At 38.7% G+C, this 21246-nt stretch overlaps 2 protein-coding genes across 2 annotated transcripts; one reads left to right on the top strand and one right to left on the bottom strand.

The window, feature by feature from the left end:
• Positions 1-2208: 2208 nt before the first annotated feature.
• Positions 2209-8506, top strand: LOC114241199 (putative methylthioribulose-1-phosphate dehydratase). The gene is made up of 6 exons (XM_028171981.2): positions 2209-2406; positions 2743-2837; positions 3783-3896; positions 4039-4189; positions 5704-5906; positions 8061-8506. Exons 1-6 carry the CDS (start codon positions 2389-2391, stop codon positions 8167-8169), a joined length of 690 nt encoding a protein of 229 aa, XP_028027782.2. The 5' UTR covers positions 2209-2388; the 3' UTR covers positions 8170-8506.
• On the bottom strand, positions 8497-21113 carry LOC114241198 (uncharacterized). The gene is made up of 4 exons (XM_089737773.1): positions 20515-21113; positions 11753-11978; positions 9732-9983; positions 8497-8974 (listed from the first exon to the last, which is right to left on the bottom strand). Exons 1-4 carry the CDS (start codon positions 20722-20724, stop codon positions 8514-8516), a joined length of 1149 nt encoding a protein of 382 aa, XP_089593899.1. The 5' UTR covers positions 20725-21113; the 3' UTR covers positions 8497-8513.
• Between the last annotated feature and the right edge of the window lie 133 nt (positions 21114-21246).

Raw genomic sequence — 21246 nt, 5'->3', positions numbered from 1 at the left:
TTACTGGAGCCCATAGACATCTACAAAGTAAATGCGCCACCCACCTTGAGATATAAGTTTTAAGGTCTCAAGTATAGTTACAACGGCTGCCCCACCCTCAAACCGAAACGTATTATTGCTTCACGGCAGAAATAGGCAGGGTGGTGGTACCTACCCGCGCGGACTTACAAGAGGTTCTACCACCAGTAATTACGCAAATTATAATTTTGCGGGTTTGATTTTTATTCCACGATGTTATTTCTTTACCGTGGAAGTTAATCATGAACATTTGTTGGGTACGTATTTCATTAGAAAAATGAATACCCGCCTGGGATTCGAACACCGGTGCATCATGTGCTGTGCCATTGGCTTAGTTTATATGTACTTTATACCCCAGTAACCATTTAATGTGATCTCGTTCAGTAATCCAAAAACGGAATAAAAATAAAAACAAAATAAAATAATTCACTGAAATACCTACTTAAGTACCTAATTCGAAACTTGGACCATAAAAAGTTAAATCGATAGAGAACTCTGATTGCGGTAAACGGTTCCAAAAATAAAGGTTATAAGTAATAGTGACTGAAATCATTGCTCCACGTTAAAGGCCTCAATACACTCTACCCGATGATATGCAGGGGAAGTAAATTGTCCCTTAGAAATAAGGTAACACTCTACAAAACTTGCATACGCCCCGTCATGACCTATGCAAGTGTAGTATTCGCTCACGCGGCCCGCACAAATTTAAAATCACTCCAAATTATTCAATCCCGTTTTTGCAGGATAGCCGTCGGAGCCCCGTGGTTCGTCAGGAACGTCGACCTCCATGACGACCTGGACTTAGAGTCCATCAGTAAGTGTCTTCAGTCGGCATCGATGCGCCACTTCGATAAAGCGGCACGACACGAGAACCCTCTCATCGTTGCCGCCGGTAACTAAATTCCCGAACCCGCGGACAGAATGGGAAGCAGTCGAAGTCGCCCCAAACACGTCATTTCGAACCCTCCCGATCCACTAACGGTGCTTCTAGGTACCTCAAGCATCGGTCATCGTCCTCGTCGAACCCGTCGCTTGCGACGAAGGGCTCAACGAGTAAATTAACCCTCAGACACAGCCCACTGAGTTTCTCGCCGGATCTTCTCAATGGGTCGCGTTCCAATCCGGTGGTAGATTCTGCGAAGCACGGCTCTTGCTAGGGTTCGTGTTAGCAACGTCATCAGGTTTGAGCCCCGTGAGCGCACCTACTAATTAAGGCTACGCTGATATAGCCTCTCAAGGCTCTCAGCTTAAGTTGAAAAAAAAAGCTCAATACAATAACATCGACTCCTAGTCCAAATAACAGAAATAACCAAACGATAAAACTCAGTGTGTGCAAACAAATAGGGGCTACTTACTTACATCATGTATTTTCTACTCAAAAATAAAATATTATTGCTTATTCAAGAGATAAAATAAATAAACACAAAAAAATTAGATGCACTATAAATACTAATTAAAATCCAATAGTTACATAATTTAAATCTGTAGGTATTTTCTGCAAGAACATTTTAAAACGAGAGTTGTCCGGTTCGGTAATAAACTCACGAAAACCTATTTGGTTCATTAAACAACACTACACTGGCCGAAAGAACAAATAATAATATAATACAAAAAGTATATAATATATCAGTTGTTGTTGTAAAAAAAATGTAATATAAACCATGAAAATAAAATTAAAAGCTTATTGAAGTTAGTCAGATATTCTCCATATAAGTATTTAATAGGTGCCAATCTTTTCTTTTTTTTAATTTCTGAATAAATAAATTAATGGTTTTAATGAATTAAATTCATTAAATTTATCATAAAATATGCTTTTGTGAGCTTTTTCGAAGCAAATTTGCAGTCGATCAGTCTGTGCCTGATAATCTTTCTAATTTTTTTTATTGAAGTAGCCAGGCCAGCCAATATTTTTAAAAAGATAACGCAGTATTTATCATTTTCGAATTTAGAACTGTTCCGAAACCTAGGTACATACTTTGTTATTTCTTGAAGTTCACTCAATGACAGAGTGACAGACCTAAAAATAACCTAATAAGGGATACAAATATACTTATCACGTTCAATTTCATTTTAATAAAATTGAAAATATTAAGATTAACTAAATTCTTAGTTATTAACTACTACTAGTTAACCATTAGAGGTCAGCACTATTCTTAAATGATTTAAAATATTTTATATTCGAACGCACTAACCTCTAAACTGAAAGATACGACAATGTTGTGTTTGAACTTTAGAATTTTGTTGATAAACTTAAATAGATAAAAACAAATCAGTCTCAAAGACAGTAGCCATATTTTATATGTCTTTAGACTTGATAAGATTAAAATAAATCTATATAAATTATAACTTAGTAATAAATTTAATAAAGCTATGACGGAAATCGATCCAGTAAGTTTTACAAAAGTAATGAATTTAATAATATAATTACTTTAAGTATTTCTTCAATAACCTTCTCTTAACACTGCGGTATTTTGCGTTTATTATCAGCGTCTGGAAAAAGGGTCGGACAACACAAATTGAAAATCACCTCTTTCATTTCGTTACCTTTTTTTCCCTACCTATGCTGATAAATTTGAGAGGCTATTTCAGCTTCGCCTTAACGTGTAGGTGAGCTCACGGGGCTCAAACCGGAGTGCTAGTTACCATAATATTGCTTAAAATCTTAAAAAATAATTACAGTAAGTAATTATTTCCATTTGGTACCAATTTTTTATTGTATTTCAGGAGCATCCTAGGAAATTAATTCCTGAATTATGCAATCAATTTTACCATTTAGGATGGGTGACTGGCACTGGTGGTGGTATATCAATAAAACAAGGGTGAGTTGAAAGAAATTATATAAATACTTAAATCTTTGGATGGTTTCTTCAGCCATATGCCAACTTATGCTGAGAACGTGCTTCTTCCATGTATTTCCATCTCATATAGTCTTTAAGTTATATGCAGTAAGTTTTTACACACCACTCTAGACTCTTCATCCGTCAGTCTCATTTCTATGTTCACCACGGAAATTTGTTGACACTTAACATAATAAATTAAACTCTCATTTGATTCACACAAACGAGGCAATAGAATTAGGTGTGGTGATAGTATCCAAGATGGTAGTATGTGGACAAAATAAATAAAGGAATATAATAATATGTGCCCAATCCCTTTAATAAGTTAACTAACGTAATCCACTGAGCAGGCTTGAATGAAACTATTAAATACACCTATATTTTTAAAATGTTTATATTATTTGTTAAATTTTAATAAAGAACATTGACAAAATAGTTCTAATCCAAAACTGTGATCTTACAAAGTAATTCCTAAAACCTGATTGTTGTACAAGCTATGTGTAGTGTTGTGATAGTATGTGGTCTCCATTTCATAAAAAGAGTTTCTGAGTACAGGTTTTATAAAAACACTAGCTGTACACATCCGCTTCGCCGGTTATTTAAAATTAACATTATTTCTCAACCCCACAAAGGTTTTCGTCATTAACGCCCCCGCAACTGAGGTAGGGAGTCCAACACTCATATAAATGTTAGTCTATCCATTAAGTACATGTATTTTCTACATGGATACCAAGTTTCAAGTCAATCTAATGCATGGTTCAGTAGTTATAATATAATGGAACACCCTAAAAACCATTATAGATTTATATATTAGTACAGATGTGCTTCAAGTTTAATAAATAAATTAATAAAACATTATTTTATGAATATTAAAAACATAAACATAACTAAATCAAAATTTAATATGTGAAATCACTAATTTTACAGAGACAAAATTTACATTGCACCTTCAGGAGTTCAGAAGGAACGCATGAAAGCCAATGATCTGTTTGTCCAAACAATTGATGATGAAGATTTAGAATTACCACCACCGGAAAAAAAGTTAGTATTTTTTTTTAGTTTACTGTAACTGAACAACCTTTTTAGTTTATTATCTAAATAATATTGTTCAGGTCTGGAATCTGTCTTATCATATAAGCTTTATTCATTTATTTCAATAAAATACTAATTTAAAAATTTTCAGGTTGAAGAAAAGTCAATGCACACCGTTATTTATGTTAGCATATAGAATGCGCAATGCGGGTGCTGTAATACATACACATTCTCCTCACGCAGTCCGATGCACACTGTTATACGACAAGGTGTTTGAGATCACACATCAGGAAATGATTAAGGTACTTTTTAAATAATTACGATTAATCAGTTTATCAATTCCTCAAATTAAACACAATCATTCAATCTATGTTACAATTACTGGTGGTAGGACCTCTTGTGAGTCCGCGCGGGTGGATACCACCGCCCTGCCTATTTCTGCCGTGAAGCAGTAATGCGTTTCAGTTTGAAGGGTGGGGCAGCCGTTGTAACTATACTTGAAACCTTAGAACTTATATCTCAAGGTGGGTGGCGCATTTACGTCGTAGACGGCCATCTGGTGTAGTGGTAAGTGACATGGTCACTACACAAGAGGGTCGCGGGTTCGAATCCCGCCAAGGGAAGATATTTGTATGATAAATATAAATGTATTTTCCAGGGTTATGGATGTATATTAAAATATATGTATGTGTATAATAAAAATCTTACATTTATATCCGTTATCTGGTACCTGTAACACAAGTTCTTTACGAACTTATCACGGGACCAGTTAACGTGGCGTGATTGTTAGTAAAAAAAAAAGATGTCTATGGGCTCCAGTAACCACTTAACACCAGGAGGGCTGTGAGCTCGTCCACCCATCTAAGCAATAAAAAAAAATAAAAAAATTAAGATTCTTCAAACCAGAAAATCAATTGATTTAAAAGTTGTCCAGAATCTAGATCCCATAATAAAGTATATGAATTTCTATAAAAGCTATGCTATGATAGATTTCCAGTGTCAAGATTTTCCTTATTGATTTGTTACATTCAATCACTTTGGTGTCATAGAATTTAGTACCTGTGAATTCTATACTTGTACCAAAACCTTCTACTTATATATACTTCAACCAAATTTTAACTTGTCTCAATGATTATTCTGTGAACAGACAGGCTCACAGCCTGCCCTACATTAAACGGTTTCAAGAGTACATTGAAATCTAAATGAATGCTGCAACCTTCCTTGAAACAGAAGTATAAGTATAATGTTTAACTCTTTCACCTTTCAGGCGAGCGCTCATTACGCTTAGAAATAGAAAAGCTGTTGGTACTTAATCTATTCATCATAATACACCAATCAAAAAATTTTGAAGTCGTCGTGGCCTAAAGGATAAGATGTCCGGTGCATTCGTGTTGAAGCGATGCACCGGTGTTCGAATCCCGCAGGCGGGTACCAATTTTTCTAATGAAATATGTACTCAACAAATGTTCACGATTGACTTCCACGGTGAAGGAATAACATCGTGTAATAAAAATCAAACCCGCAAAATTATAATTTGCGTAATTACTGGTGGTAGGACCTCTTGTGAGTCCGCGCGGATAGGTACCACCGCCCTGCTTATTTCTGCCGTGAAGCAGTAATGCGTTTCGGTTTGAAGGGTGGGGTAGCCGTTGTAACTATACTGAGATTTTAGAACTTGTATCTCAAGGTGGGTGGCGCGTCTACGTTGTAGATGTCTATGGGCTCCAGTAACCACTTAAAATCAGGTGGGCTGTGAGCTCGTCCAACCATCTACGCAATAAAAAAAAAAAAAAAAAACATTATCTATGTTTTTTAGGGCATCAAAGACACATCCCTAGGCCGCTATCTCCGTTATGATGAGAAATTAGTAGTCCCAATAATAGAAAACACGCCTTTTGAAAAAGATCTAGCCGGTAGTCTGGAAGAAGCTTTAAAAAAATACCCTGGAACCAGTGCAGTGCTTGTCAGAAGACACGGAGTGTACGTATGGGGTGATACATGGCAACAAGCTAAAACAATGTGAGTTACAAGAAATTGTTTAATAGTAGTTTTAGAAACACATAAAAAACCTGCCTGAAGCATTTAATAAAGTACTCCTTTTTTAGCCTAGCCCAATAGGTAGGTATGTCTGGTAGGGTCTTGCTATTATAGCCACTTTTTCATTAATAGTTGACACGAGAAGCAAAGGTGATATTTTTTTAATAAAATTTAAGTGCTCTGATGAATGTGGAAGGATTTAGAGGAAGGTGTAGACCTAATAAGAAGTGGATGTATTGCTTAAAAGACGATGTGTGTAAGAGGGGAGTGAGCGAAGAAATGGTGTATGATAGAGGAGTTTGGAAAGAGAAAACATGTTGCGCCGACCTTAGGTGACTGGGAGAAGAGCAAGAGAATGATGATGATGGAGTGCTCTGAGGAATTGTTTGAGATGATACCATTGCACTGTCCACCATCGGAGTAGAGATCATCCATACTACCTGGAGCCACTGCGTTCATCCACAGTTCGTTTCCAGAGATCTTTTTGCCACGCACCATCCGGCTATGGAATGAGCTCCCCTCCACGGTGTTTCCCGAGCGCTATGACATGTCTTTCTTCAAACGAGGCTTGTGGAGAGTAGTTAATGGTAGGCAGCGGTTTGGCACTGCCCCTGGTATTGCTGATGTCAATGAGCGACGGTATCCACTCACCATCAGGCAGGCCGTACGCTAATCTGCCTACAGGGGCATTTAAAAAAAAATAGACATAGATGTGTTGTTCATCTTTGGCTGTATCAATACAAAAATCCTTCATTGAAATATTATCCTGAATAGGTCTCTACCTAGTCAGGTCATAAATTCTGTCACATGTTTAATGTAAAATAATTGAAACAAGTTTATTCATTATCTAACCATTCATATACCAAAATTAACTTAACAAAACGTAGATTCTTATGACATTAAAGCTTATTCAAAATGACCTCCGTGATTTTGAATACAGGCCTTCAATCTGCGCGGCCAGTCGTCTATCGCAGCACGAACGAGGTCCATGTCAATATCGGCGGCTGCCTTAATCAAGGATGTCTTGAGTGACTCCAAATTGGGATGAGGCTTTGAGCACGCCTTTTCCTCCAAGTGTTGCCATATCTTGTAATCTAATGGATTCAAATCTGGACTGGAGGAGGGCCAGTCTTCGTGCCGGATGAAGTCGATTTCACGCGCCGCCAGTCTTGTGTGCTCTTCGCTCTATGAGCTGGCGCCGAATCTTGTTGGAATACCCAGTGCCTGTTATTAAACATGGTATGAGAAACAGGTTCCACAAGGTTCGTCAGGACTGTATTTTGATACACAACTGCATTCGTTTTTACACCTTTCTCACAAAAATGTACCTCTGTTCAGCCCCAATAAGAAACTCCCAACCATACCATGAGCGAGGATGGAAAATGACCTCGTTGGACACGCGGAATACGGTTGCTCGCTTCTTCACTACTGTGTGCGTACACCTTATCATTTTGTTTGTTGTAGCTCTCTTCTACGGTAAAAATTTTTTCATCCGAAAAAAGAATTTCCCGATATTTTTTTCCCGCGTACCGCTTCAACAAAGCGCGGCATCTCTTCAGTCTCAGGTCCATTAGACGAGCATTCAAACGATGTCCTGTTTTTCTTCGATATGCCCGAAGCCCTAAGTCTTCATTTAACACCCTTTTCACCGTGGTTCTGCTTAACCCCATCTGAAGGGCCAACAGTTTCTGCTTACGTTTGGGATTTCTTTGAATTCGCGCCTTCACAGCTTTTATCACTGCTGGAGTCCTAACAGACCGAGGGCGACCACTTCTTGACCTGTCATCTACACTAGAGTCTTCATTGTATCGTTTGATGGTACGATAAACGAATCTTTTGGTTATATTAAAAATTTTCAGTATGTTAAAAATTTGATTTGGCGCGTAACCGCAACGATGCAACGCAATAACTGCAACACGGTCTTCTTTAAGCGTCCACTCCATATTTGTGTAATGAGTAAAATTCTAAAAGTATACATTTTTATTTTCATGAACAATTCGAAATTCGAATTCAATAAACTTTTTTGTGGCCAGCATTCTAAAAGAAAAGTTTTTACTGTGTGACAATACTTATGACCTGACTAGTTATATATCATGATTATTCACAGAAGAACTGAAATAAATTTAATATCGACAGGACGGAATGCTATGACTACTTATTCGAGATGGCAGTGGAAATGAAAAAACTAGGACTCGATCCAACTTTTAATCCGGAAACTGCACAAAATGGCCAAAAAACATCCTAGTTGCTACAGAAATTCTTAAATTCACTTCTTCAAATCTTGTGATAAATAAATTACAAATTAAACATTACAGTTAATTATTTTAATATAAAATCAAAATTTGATTTACTAATAATTTGTAAGATAAAGAACTCAAAATGAACAAAACATAATTATGGTCATGTTACAACAGAATGATTAAAGTAAAACATTTCGACAATCTACTTTGTTGTATTTTTTTTTTTAAATCATTATTCAACATTAGTGTTATAATCTAATCAACAATATATTATAATAATATATAACCTGTTGTTCGATTATCAACTTTATTGCAAGTTCCAATAAAATATATTTTCATCAATTACGTTTTATTTAAACACATTAGTCCTTCCGTCTTCTCTCAGTAATTCGGCCACTATACTTTTCGAAGGCACACACGGTTCTTTGACTTCTCTCTCGCCGAAGTTCTGTTCTCCGCTTTTAATCTTTCTCCTACTGATCCCATGAGCACTCGAAGTACATTCCTTTAGAATTAAATCCTTAATGTCTTGAAGCTCTTCTTTGGTTAGGATTTTTGAAAAATTTTGACTAGATAAATCTTTCTTTGCCATTTCATACAACGTCAAAAGGTCTTGATTATTTTTAACTTTTTTGTCGCCATTCTGCTTTCTCTTTAGTATCTTTCTTAAGTCGTCCAAGTAAGGTTTGTTTTCGGATATTTCATCGTCTATGATCTCGACTTCTTTTCCGTTCATTTTGTGCATATCATCATCTGTCACTCCAAAGTTACGTTTTAACTCTGAGGTGAATTTATTTAGGAATGGTAATTCTGAAAAATTAAAATAACCTACATGTATATGTGTATAATTTGATGAACAAGCAAAATAATTACGAAACCTACCGTTCTAAGATGGAGGTTTATAGTTTTACATACATGGGTAATCGATTTCATGGTAAGTGGTTACCGAATCCTATATACATAGTAATTCTGCCTTTAGACATTAGGTCAATGTTTCATTTCTATTGTATCGACCCTTTAAACCAGAATCTATGACTACTTCGCGGCAGAATTAGGAAAGTTGGCGGTAACTGTCGTTGGGACTAACAATAAGCCCGAACACAACAAGTGTCCAAATATAGAATATAATCGCTGGATTTCTGTCTTATTCTATTACTCCCCGCAAATTCTACCTATTTTACTAAGAAATCATTCTCTGAGAAAAATAGGTGGTATTAATAGTGGTAGAAAATAGGTAGGATTATTAAAACAACTCTAATAAGCTAAAAGGTCGTAAAAAGAAGAAGAGCAATTATAAATTTCGAGCTCATAATTATGATCAATGCACAAAAGAAAAACAAAAATAAAATGTGAGAACATGCATTTGCATCATATCCGTATATTAAATAATAATTTATGTATCCACACAAGAGAGACGATGATTGAAAAATTATGAAGCGAAAATGTTACATGAATAAATATAAAATCATTTAAATCTAGAGAATGGATCTGAATGTACTTCTAAACTATCAAAGGAATATTCGTGATTATGTAGGTATTATATGTGTTTAAATTAAAATACTGTTACCCTTTCCAGACTGGTCTTTGTATGAAGGTTTTATTGAAAAGAAAACTCTCATCTTTCGCAGAGCGACCGATTCCCCGGTCCCAGACTGACCGAACACGTCGTACTCGACACATACGACCCTCTCGTCCAATTTACGCATTTCGATGTTATCCTTTTTATATTTTGTAAATTTTTCGATTATGACTTTCACTCGAGGCGCTTCTGATATTTCTACGTTCTGCGATTTTTCGTAATCGATTTTCGTGAGGCGACCTTTTGAAAAGACAAGTCATCGATTTTATTTTTATTAAACAACTTTATTAGATGTTATGCATACCCAATCCGGTGGACCGAATGGTAAACAGTCGACGTCGCGTCGCGCTAAACACGCTATTACGGATCCTGCCGATTATCATTAATGGAGTTTTTAGGTACCTCAAGCACCGGTTACCGTCCTCGCCGAACCCGTCGCTTGCGATAAAGGACTCGACCAGTAAATTAACCCATAGACACTAGATAGACTATATAGACACAGCCCACTGAGTTTCTCGCCGGATCTTTTCAGTGAGTCGCGTTTCCGATCCGGTGGTAGATTCTGCGAAGCACTGCCCTTGCTAGGGCCAGTGTTAGGGACACACCCGGTTTGAGCTCCGTGAGCTCACCTACTAGCTCGGTGAATCTAGAATAACCCCGTCGAGGTTACTAGAATAGTTAGGGGAAAAAAAGATGTTTTATTGGGGTCCAATCTAATGGTCGGACCAGATACGCTTTACCCTCCACGTCCCCCTTCACGATTCCATCCACGCAGCCGAGGTTAGACATAGCTGGCGCAAGATAGTCCAAGGGAAAGTTATTCAGAGAGGTAACGTTCCTTAGTATTGAGGATTATCGACGTAAGGTGAATGTCCCGCTCACCGATATCTGGTATACCAATAAAGGTCTTCCACTGAAGAGGCGAAATTGCCCAGTATGTGCCGTTCAGCCTTATTTAAATTACAAACAATAATGGTACGTAGCATTATGTTAAATGATGTATTGCGTGGATTGGTGGACGAGCTCACAGCCCACCTGGTGTTAAGTAGTTACTGGAGCCCATAGACATCTACAACGTAAATGCGCCACCCACCTCGAGATATAAGTTCGAAGGTCTCAGTATAGTTACAACGGCTGCCCCACCCTTCGAACCGAAACGCATTACTGCTTCACGGCAGAAATAGGCGGGGTGGTGGTACCTACCCGTGCGGACTCCCAAGAGGTCCTACCACCAGTGATTACGCAAATTATAATTTTGCGGGTTTGATTTTTATTACACGATGTTATTCCTTCACCGTGGAAGTCAATCGTGAACATTAAAATTTGTTGACTACGTATTTCATTAGAAAAATTGGTACCCGCCTGCGGGATTCGAACACCGGTGCATCGCTACATACGAATGCACCGGACGTCTTATCCTTTAGGCCACGACGACTTCAAAATACGGATGATGTTAAGATATATCACAACATAAATACAACCGCAATATGCAGGCAGCGGCTTGGCTCTGCCCCTGGCATTGCTGACGTCCATGGGCGACGGTAACCACTCACCATCAGGTGGGACGTACTGCTCGACTGCCTACAAGAGCAAATAAATCTCGGAGGCGACTCGAGGTATGAGGTTGAAGGGACGATTCCATTAAATAACAATTGTGTTTAAATCGACATTTATGCTTTTTATATAGGTATTTAAATACTAGCTGACCCAGCAGACTTTGTAGTGCCTCAATCGATAAATAAAAGACCTAAACTTAAAACAAACAAAAGGAATCCGTCCGACGAGGGACATATCAAAGGAAAAACAAAATTGTTATTTTTATTAAATTCAGAGCATTTTCATATTTATCTACCTTTTAAACCTTCTCTGGACTTCCAAAATAATTCAAGGCCAAAAATAGCCAAATCGGTACGTATAGCCGTTCTCGAGTTTTAGCGAGACTAACGAACAGCAATTCATTTTTATATAATATATACTTTAAATATATTAATATTATTTTGATTATGTACCTTCTACACTAGCATTATCTATGTACTTGTCGAGTTCGTCGATGTTCTCAACGCTCTGCCACTGCGATCCATCGGACGTGGTCAAATACTCGTTAACAGGAGGATTACATTGCGAGCCATGCTCGACTTTATTTGAACTGACGCAAATCACATTTTTCAATTCCTTCAACTTCCCTATTGTGTTAGGTATAATCGGTCCTATGTTATCGACTTGATAGAAGTCATTCTGTGGACATTACTTTTTTTAATATTAGTATTTCACGAAACAGGTTGTTTGGTTGATCCAAAATTTTCATCATGTTCATTTCAGGTTTCAAAATTTCTTTCAAGTGCATTCTCCTTGCATAGAAATTTTATACTTGCTTTCACGGGGCTCGAACCTGACGACATTGCGTAGACTAAACCTAGCAAGAGCAATGAATGGTTCGCAGAATCTACCACCGGATCGGAAGTGATCGGAGCGGGTCACCCACTCAGAAGATCCGGCGAGAAACTCAGTGGGCTGTGTCTGTGGGTTAATTTACTCGCCGAGCCCTTCGTCGCAAGCGACGGGTTCGACAGGGATTTTTTAATAAAAAGCAGAATGGGCCCACAAAAAAGAGATCCAAAGGTCGCTTTCGTTTGGATAGAAAACGCATATTTTGTTCGAATTTACGCTACGGGCGTTTATTGTGGCGGACTATGAAAGAGCCTACATCCACCAGTAGAGAGATACAAGACTGACGATGATGATGACGCTGGGGATGGGAGTGAAGGGATACGCGTAACACTTTCTCGAATTGCTCCGAGTACTTCCAACCAAGAAATTGCATTATAAATTTGCACCTTCTCAAGTAAGGCACAACGGAACTAACTTGTGTTGTTATTGATGATTGCAATAAACAAACTAATTATGTAGACTACAGCCGTAGCGTTTAAAAAAAACCAAAATTCTATGAACTTATTTATTATAGAAATATAATTATAACAATTAATTAAACTAAGATGCTATTGAGTGGACTTGGACGATGTCAGTACCGAAGTGGCGCCAGCGGGCCCCGGCCCGGGCGGCATAGCGACGCTGCAGTGTCAGCACTTGACGCCAGTCGCGTATTTTTCCATGAACATGGAATGAGGTTGCTGCGTCGACAATTTGTAGTCACGTACGCCACTGGTTGCTAATTGCGAAATCGCGAATTAGCAAAATGCATGTAACTAGGGTACGTAACACCTCCCCCCTTAGCTCGGCAACTATTTGATAATCTTGAGGGCAAATGTTGCCGGAATTCGGTCCTTCTTCTGGGGTTCTTCTGGACTCTCGTACGGGTGAAATTTTGAGGTTTCTTCGCGTGGCTTCTTTTCCAGGGTTATGTTGCAAGACTTGTGCCGATGAACAGCGATTACAACAGCTAGGACAATTGCGCCGCAGAGTGCTCCGTAAAAAGGTATTGTCGTATGAAAGAGTGCTTGGTTCGTGACGTCACTTTGTTCCAGGTCCACAGGATGTTGTTGGATTATATCATCTTGGATTTGGTGTATTTTCTCCAGGTTCAAGGAGGTGAGCTTGATATGAGGTCTAATGGGTCCTGTGATTTTTGCATCCTTCGGGATTTCAGTTATTTTCAGAGGCTGTCCGTTGATCTGATCATTATTGTTTGCTAGTGTTAGTCGTCCGGTTCGCAGCTTACAATTTTGCGGAATGGTAACGAGATAACTTCCTTGAAGCGTACTGTACTCCAGGCGTTGACAATGAAGTTCGATCTTCGTGGTCTCGGGAAAAATAAGGACGTAATGCTTATCGTCTAGTTGTTCCATGGCTTCTTTAGTGAAAGAAACAGAGGTTGGCTGGCATGAAGTGTTCATGGCTTGATTGTAGATAAGATCGTGGATGCAATCAGGGTCATCTCTTGGCTGGTGATTTATATTTTCCTCGCAGAGGTAGTACCTGTTGTACTTCGGGCATTCAGCCTCTATGTACATGAACGCTTTCTTATTTGTTGCGATGAAAGGATAAGGAGGGACGAAAGTTAATTGATGCTTATTAGGGGCAATGGTTAATTTATATAGTTCGAATTCATCCGGAGAAATTACAGGAAGTTTAAAGACAATAACTATTTTCTTTCCTACATAATAATAGCCTGGTTTTATAATATTATAATATTCTCTTAAATCTACGTTTAAAATACGGTTTTCCGTATATAATTTTCTTAACCTATCTGTCATATTACTTAACGTATCTATGCTTATCATACTATGGTGTGTGCTTGATGCACGGATAAAACTTAAGATATTTTCAATCCTACATAATTCGTTATATAAATCCTCAATATTTTCACTAATGATAGCTAGTAACTGGGCAAATTTAGCATATTTAAGCAGATTACTATCGGCATATATTTTACTGTCTAATAACCAGCTTAGGGTAACATTAATTTTTTCCTGATTCTTTGCGATTTCGGAAAGTAGCTGTGTATGTTCGGTCATCCATGCTTTGTTCAGACTAATATATTGGTTAAGCTCGGATGATAGCTGATTATCATTATTTTGCAAAATTTTAATAGCTTTACTGTAAAGTTCGGCATCTGACTGGTCTAGGTTACCTGTAATGCTTTTAACAATTGAACCTAAGCCATCAATGAGGCCTCTTTTTACACGATTGGGTTTGAGGCTGTTAATTTTAGAATTGATTTTAGTGATTTTGCTAGTTAGGTAGTTTATTTGCAGTTCATAAAGGAGATAAGTGTGTTCGTCTAGTTGGTCTTTAAAATATTTTAGTTGAGTTTGTACTGAGTCGAGTCTGTTGTCTACATCAGCTAATTCTATATATTGTAAAAAGGAATGATAGTGGGATACGAGTCTAGTCTGTCCGAGTTTAAAAGGTAAAAGTCCAGGTCCGTTCTCGAGGGTCTCAAGTTTTATCTCGTGTGCGGTCGTCAGATGTCGGGTCAGGAGGTTCAGTAGAATCCTGTAACAATTGGAAGTCTTTATGTGCACGTTTAAGTCGAGATTTAGCAATAGGGCCTCGTTTTTTCGATGTGTAGATATGAATTGGTAAGTCTGCTAGCACTCTATCTTGAGTGTACCTCGGGGCTGTTTTTTGTCGGGCTGCTATCGGGTTTTTAATGAAAACTTGTTGGTTAGGCTGGTACGTCGCTTCTGGTTCGCGGTTCTTATTTCTATTTTCAATGAGCGATGTACGGTTAGCAAGTGAGGTTTCATTTATGAGTTCATAAACTGTAGTCATTTGAGCTTTGTGTGATTCCATGTACTGCTGCAGTAAATGGGCTGTTATGTCAATGTCGAGAGGGTCTCTAGGGTCAAAGTGTCCCGTTATGATGTCAAAAGGGCGACATTTGGTGAAACTATGGACTGAACTGTTGTAAGCTAATATTGCATAAGGCATTAAGTTTATTACAGGTTCATTTTTATGTTGTAAGCGGAGTATGCGAAGGTGTTCTAGCAAAGTTGAATGGAATCTCTCTACATTGCCATTGTCATTAGGTGTATGTGCTAGGGTTTTATGATGATTTATTTTGTGAAGTCGTATGAATTCGGAAAACAATTGGTTTGTGAATTCTGTCCCATTATCAGTTACTATCGTTAAAGGTAGACCATGATGCGTGCAGAACTGCAATAGACCCTGTAATACGCTAATTGCTGTGCCGTCCCTCAACAGGTAAGCCTGTCCGTACTTAGAGAATACGTCAATAAATGTCAGGTATTTTTCGGATTGGGCGGTGAACAAGTCCATATGAACTATTTCGAAGGGTTTCTTCGGGGGTGGTACTATGCTAAACTGCTGTTTAATGGGTGCGCGATCGTATTTAGCTTGTCCGCATATAGTACATTCGTTTATGAATTTTGTAATTTGATCTTTCATTTTCGGCCAGTAATATTTTCGCGAAAGAGCTAAATAGCACTCGTTTATTCCGCGGTGGTTAGTTTTTCCATCGTGATAGTGGCTTATTATTTCTTGTTGCCGAAGGTACTCCTTCACATTTTCTAATTCGACCTTTGTGAGTAGGAGGTTCATTGCCGAATTTCTGAACGTGTCTTGAATTATGGGTATAATGTCGTACATGCTTAATGTTGGATTAATAAGGAGGCCAGTTTTTACTTTAGGATTAACGAATTCTTTAATGGCGTTTATGATGTCTTCTCTTAAGTTTGATTGAGAAACTTGTATAGATATGCGAGTGTGCGTTTCAAATGGCTTACTGACAACGGGTCGTTTTTTGATGTCTCCGACCACTGTTATGCATATTTGCTTATAGAATTTATTCAGTGGTTCGTCGGTTATGGGGACCTCTAATATGGGGTTTTCATTACTGGTATGAGCTGTGGCGGTGGTTGAACCAGTGACTGAGGGTGGTTTTTCTGAAGGGTTCGCTATCATGGAACTTACATCTTCGTTATGTATCTCTACTCGCGAGAGGGCGTCGGCGTTTGTATTAATTTTGCCCTTTTTATAGACGATGGTGTAGTCATACTCGCTAAGTTTAAGTCGCCACCTGGTCAAACGTGAGTTAGGCTCTTTAAGGTTCATAATCCACTGTAATGGTTTATGGTCCGTTATTATTTTAAATTTTCGGCCAAATAAATATGGTCTAAAGTATTTGGTGGCCCACACGATTGCGAGTAATTCTTTCTCAATTGTACTGTAATTCATCTCGCTTTCATTTAAGGTACGCGAGGCGTAACATACAGGTCTATCGGAGCCTATGGGGCCCTGTGACAATATAGCTCCTAAAGCCACATTTGATGCGTCAGTTGTTAAAATAAATTCTTTTGTAAAATCAGGGTACTGTAATATTGGGTCGTTAGTCAAAAGTTGCTTACACTTTTCGTAACAGTCTATGTAGTCTTTACTAAGGGTTATAGTCCGTCCTTTCTTTAAGCACTGTGTGAATGGTTTCGTTATTTTAGCAAAGTCGGGTATAAATTTTCGATAATATCCTATAAGTCCGAGGAATTGCTTAATTTGTTTTGTGGTTTTTGGTATCGGGTACTTTTGTATGGTGGCAATTTTGTCGGGATTAGGTTTAATTCCTTCGTTGCTAATTATATGACCTAAGTAGGCTGTTTCTAATTTTAAAAATTCTGATTTGTCCATCTGTATTTTGAAGTTGGACTCACGAAGTCTCTGAAACACTTTTTCGAGGTTAACAAAATGTTCCTGTAAAGATGTGCTAAAAACGATGATGTCATCAAGATATACTAGGCATATAACGTTTTGAAGACCTTTCAAGACGTTATCCATAACTCTTTGAAATGTAGCCGGAGAATTTTTTAATCCCATCGGCATTCTTAGAAATTCAAAATGTCCGTGCTCTACATTGAACGCAGTTTTTGGGATGTCTTCAGGGTTCGTCTCCACTTGGTAGAATCCGCTTGCCAGGTCCAGGGTTGTGAAATACTGGCACTTACCTAATTTATCTAGAACGTCGGATATGTTTGGTATCGGATATTTGTCGTCGATAGTTTTTTCATTTAGCTTACGGAAGTCTACTACTAATCTCCATTTTTGTTTTCCAGATGCATCTGCCTTTTTAGGCACGACCCAGATAGGCGAGCTCCATGCTGAGTCAGAGGGTCTTATTATATTTTGTTGCAGCATCTTAGAAATTTGATCTCTAACCTCCTCCCGGTGGACGAAAGGATAGCGATAGCTTTTTGTATAGATCGGAATTTCATCGGTCGTCCTAATGTGGTGTTTTATTTTATTAGTAAAGGTGAGCGGTTCACCCTCAAGATAGAATACGTCAGCGTACTGCGAGCAGAGGTTAATTAAATTCATTTTTTCCTCCTCATTAAGGTGATCGGTACGTAATCGCGATAAGACCTGATCAACGCGACTACGACTTTGTTCGGTACGGCTGCACTCGATATTAAACGTTAACGCTTCTATGGGGCGGTCCATTGAAAATATCATGTCGTTATGCGATGTGTTTTCGACTTCAATTATACCACGGTTTTTAACGACTGTCGTGATGCATTCGTTCACCACACAGTTGTTCAGATATTGCTGCGGGATATAGACTTCGCCGTCAGATGAATTTATTGGTACTCTAACTAGTTTACTAGAGTTAGCCGGTACGATGTCTTCGTACAGGTTGACGTTGCGAGAATTGAACATTTCAATAGGGTTGGTAGAATTGTCTGTAATCAGTAAGTTGTCTTTAAGGTCGATTCTAGATTTCCATTTAGTCAGCAAGTCTAAACCAATAAGTCCGTCAAAAAAGTTGTGGAAATCGTAGACAAACAGTTTAATAGGTCCCGCGTCGTTAAGTTCTGAAAAAGCCGGTATAGTGATAGAAAAGTCGTTCCTAGTTGTAGCGTGGACGTTCGTTACTTCGAAGGGGTCATATTTAAGAGGTATATTTGCATAGAATTTTTCTACCGCTTTCGGGCTTAAAAAAGATTGATTTGCGCCCGTGTCGATTAATATGTTTAGAGGTGGATTTTTAATTTTTAAGTACGGTAACTGGCGTTGAGTTTGTAAATTTAATTCTATTTTAACAGTTTTAATGGGGGGCTCACGGGAAAATCCTGATCCGAATGACTAGTAGAGGGTTGCGCTTCGGCTCCTATACTACTTATTTCGTTAACTTTATTTTCGTTTGGTGGGCAGTCATTTATTGTAGGGTCGTAATATTCGTATATTTCATAGTTATTATAGTCCGCGTCATAGTTAGTGTAATCTGTATAATAGTTACGGTCATAGTCGTGGGTATAGTAGTCATTGTCGGGGTAGTAATAACCGTCACTATTGTAGCATTCGTTAATGTTCATCTCTCTTGTTTTAAAATAATTTGTTGGAGGTGGGTTACCTGACTTACTCCAATCATGACCTGTGAGTGGAAGTTGTTTTGCCACGTAGTGACTAATACCACTCATAGGTTTCGGTCCCTGGTTCCGCTGAGGTAGCCTAAATACGTTGCTACGGGGGTTGTAGTTTGGTGGGTGCGATGCGAACATTTGCTGCGTGCGTGATGGCATGTTAGGCATGCGCTGAGGGGCGTTAAATTTGAAAGCAGGTTTCCAATGGTTATTAGGTCCTGGTGGTGGCTGTCGCTCCCAGCTCGGTCCTGGGTTCGGTCCGAATGAAAGCGGTTTCGGCATTGCTACCGGAAACATAGGTGGTATTTTTACAGGTGGTGTCGGTGTAGGCTGAATAAGGTTGCGCCGTTCAGAGGTGAACCCGTTTCGCTGTTGTAGATACATTATGTTAAGTTCTTCCTGTACAAATTCCAGAGCCTTTTCAATGGAGGTCGGTCTCATGCAGCGTATGCGAGATCCCAAGGGTTCCTTGAGGCCTCGAACAAATGCTTGCATTGTTAGCTTTTTATACAAGTCGCGTTTTGCCTCGATGGTTGTGGCAATACTTTCGTGTAAAGTTACGTATGTCATGAGAGTGCTGAATAGGGTCTGGCATTTGTCGTAAAACTCCTGGGGGCTACTGTTTCCCTGTGTTAGTAAGGAGAGGTCATTGTATAAAGCGGTCTCATCTCTTTGGTCTGAAAAATTATTAATGAGGGCAGTACGGATACCTAACCAGTTCTCTGGTATGCCATTTGAATTTATGGTCCTGGCGGCAGGACCAGTTATTTTATTTAATATACCGTTTATTAAGCTGAGGTTATTTAATTCGTTGCCAGGATCTGTTCTTATATACTGTGTGACGATTTGGTCACAAATTCTGATAAACCTAGTCAGTATGTTCGGATTGCCGTCGAACTCTGGCACTGGGCGAAGGGCCTTGTAGATTTGGTCCGGGTCTACGGCCATTTCTAATTTATAACTTACGTTAATATCTAAATTTCTATTTAAATCGACGTCTCTCTGTCTACTACTAATCTGCCTTGAGGAGACAGATTTTTCACCGTAATTCTTCGGATGAAAAATTTTGGATTTGGATTGACAAGGAGGCAACACAAAAAGAAGGTTCAAGTACTTACATACGATATATCATTTTGGTCTTCTCGCGTATCGATTTCCAGATACTACGCCGGCCGTGTCTTCACGATTCAGGTATTCGATAAGGGCTTGATAGCACGAGCAGCGACTATACGGAGTCGGCAGAATCAACGATTTTTGGTGTTCTTTACCGCGCCGCGCACTGCTTCGAATATCCTACCGACTGCGCCAATTATGTAGACTACAGCCGTAGCGTTTAAAAAAAACCAAAATTCTATGAACTTATTTATTATAGAAATATAATTATAACAATTAATTAAACTAAGATGCTATTGAGTGGACTTGGACGATGTCAGTACCGAAGTGGCGCCAGCGGGCCCCGGCCCGGGCGGCATAGCGACGCTGCAGTGTCAGCACTTGACGCCAGTCGCGTATTTTTCCATGAACATGGAATGAGGTTGCTGCGTCGACAATTTGTAGTCACGTACGCCACTGGTTGCTAATTGCGAAATCGCGAATTAGCAAAATGCATGTAACTAGGGTACGTAACAAACTCATAAACAAGTTAATGTCGAAAGAAATTTTCAAAACAATAGCAGTAAGTAGAAGAAGCTTATCTTGGCCCCTTGCTTTGCTAGTGCCAAGCCACGGTCATTGTTTACCGAGTGGACCTTGAAGAGGAATTGTTGATTTTGCGTAATTTATTGTGATCTTTACCCACTAACAAAAACGATAGCGGTAGGCAGAAGCTTGGTTTGTCCCCTTGCTTTGCTAGGGCCAAGCCATGGTGACTATTTACAGAGCGGACCTTGAAGAGGAATTGTTAATTTTGCGTAATCTATTGTGATCTTTACCCACCAACCCACCTGTTTATAATCAGGACAATTCGTAAACTGTCCAAAATCCCTTTGCTCTGGCGCCACGAAACAGCTTCTGTTGGTCATGGGTTTGGCGAAGTCCTTACTCTTCGGAGCCAACACCACCTCGAGCTTGGCGCCCAACTCCTTGTAAACTTTAACTCGAGTGTCGCTCTCGTTTTTGGGCACCTTGCCGTAGCGCCGCTGGTGTCTGTTCATTTTTATTTTATTGTAATTTTTATTATTTCATTTTTGTGATCCCGCTTGGCCTGGGTTTTTTTTTAAGTTTCATGTCATCTGTCTTAACTGACAAAGAGCTCGAAACAAATAGGTGTGAAAAATGAGTTCTGCTTTTGAAGAATCTAAAGGAAAATAGTGATGGACCAAAAAGAAAACATTAGAATGACCTTTTTTTTTTCTTGGGATAAAATTAGATAAATTAAAATAGAATCAAACAAATAGTGGCAAACATAGGCAAACGATCCCATTCCATATAAATGTGAGCTAACTTTTACGCTATCGAGAACGTTAGAAAACTCGCACTAAGCACACTGAAGAGACTAGAAATTAACAAAATAAGTTTCTCCCTGCCAAAAATTCACGAGCACAGATGTGCTCGTGAATTTTATAATAGTTATTATTATATAATTTATATTATTATATAATTAGAGGATATTTTATAATAGTTGCTTGACATCTGTCAAGCAACTAATATAAAATATCCTCCTATGGTTAGCAGAT

This window comes from Bombyx mandarina, chromosome 23, assembly GCF_030267445.1.
Source record: "Bombyx mandarina strain Sakado chromosome 23, ASM3026744v2".
NCBI classification, from domain to species: Eukaryota; Metazoa; Arthropoda; class Insecta; order Lepidoptera; family Bombycidae; genus Bombyx; species Bombyx mandarina.
This window is presented reverse-complemented; position numbering and strand designations above follow the sequence as displayed.

Excerpts from the sequence above, each read along its gene's own strand:
- LOC114241198 (XM_089737773.1), bottom strand. The coding sequence starts at position 20,724 with ATGAACAGACACCAGCGGCGCTACGGCAAGGTGCCCAAAAACGAGAGC. Across the intron at positions 11,979-20,514 it reads ATTGTCCTGATTATAAACAG|AATGACTTCTATCAAGTCGA; the intron begins GTGGGTTGGTGG and ends TAATGTCCACAG. Across the intron at positions 9,984-11,752 it reads AGATAATGCTAGTGTAGAAG|GTCGCCTCACGAAAATCGAT; the intron begins GTACATAATCAA and ends TCTTTTCAAAAG.
- LOC114241199 (XM_028171981.2), top strand. Across the intron at positions 3,897-4,038 it reads TTACCACCACCGGAAAAAAA|GTTGAAGAAAAGTCAATGCA; the intron begins GTTAGTATTTTT and ends AAAAATTTTCAG. Across the intron at positions 4,190-5,703 it reads CACATCAGGAAATGATTAAG|GGCATCAAAGACACATCCCT; the intron begins GTACTTTTTAAA and ends TATGTTTTTTAG.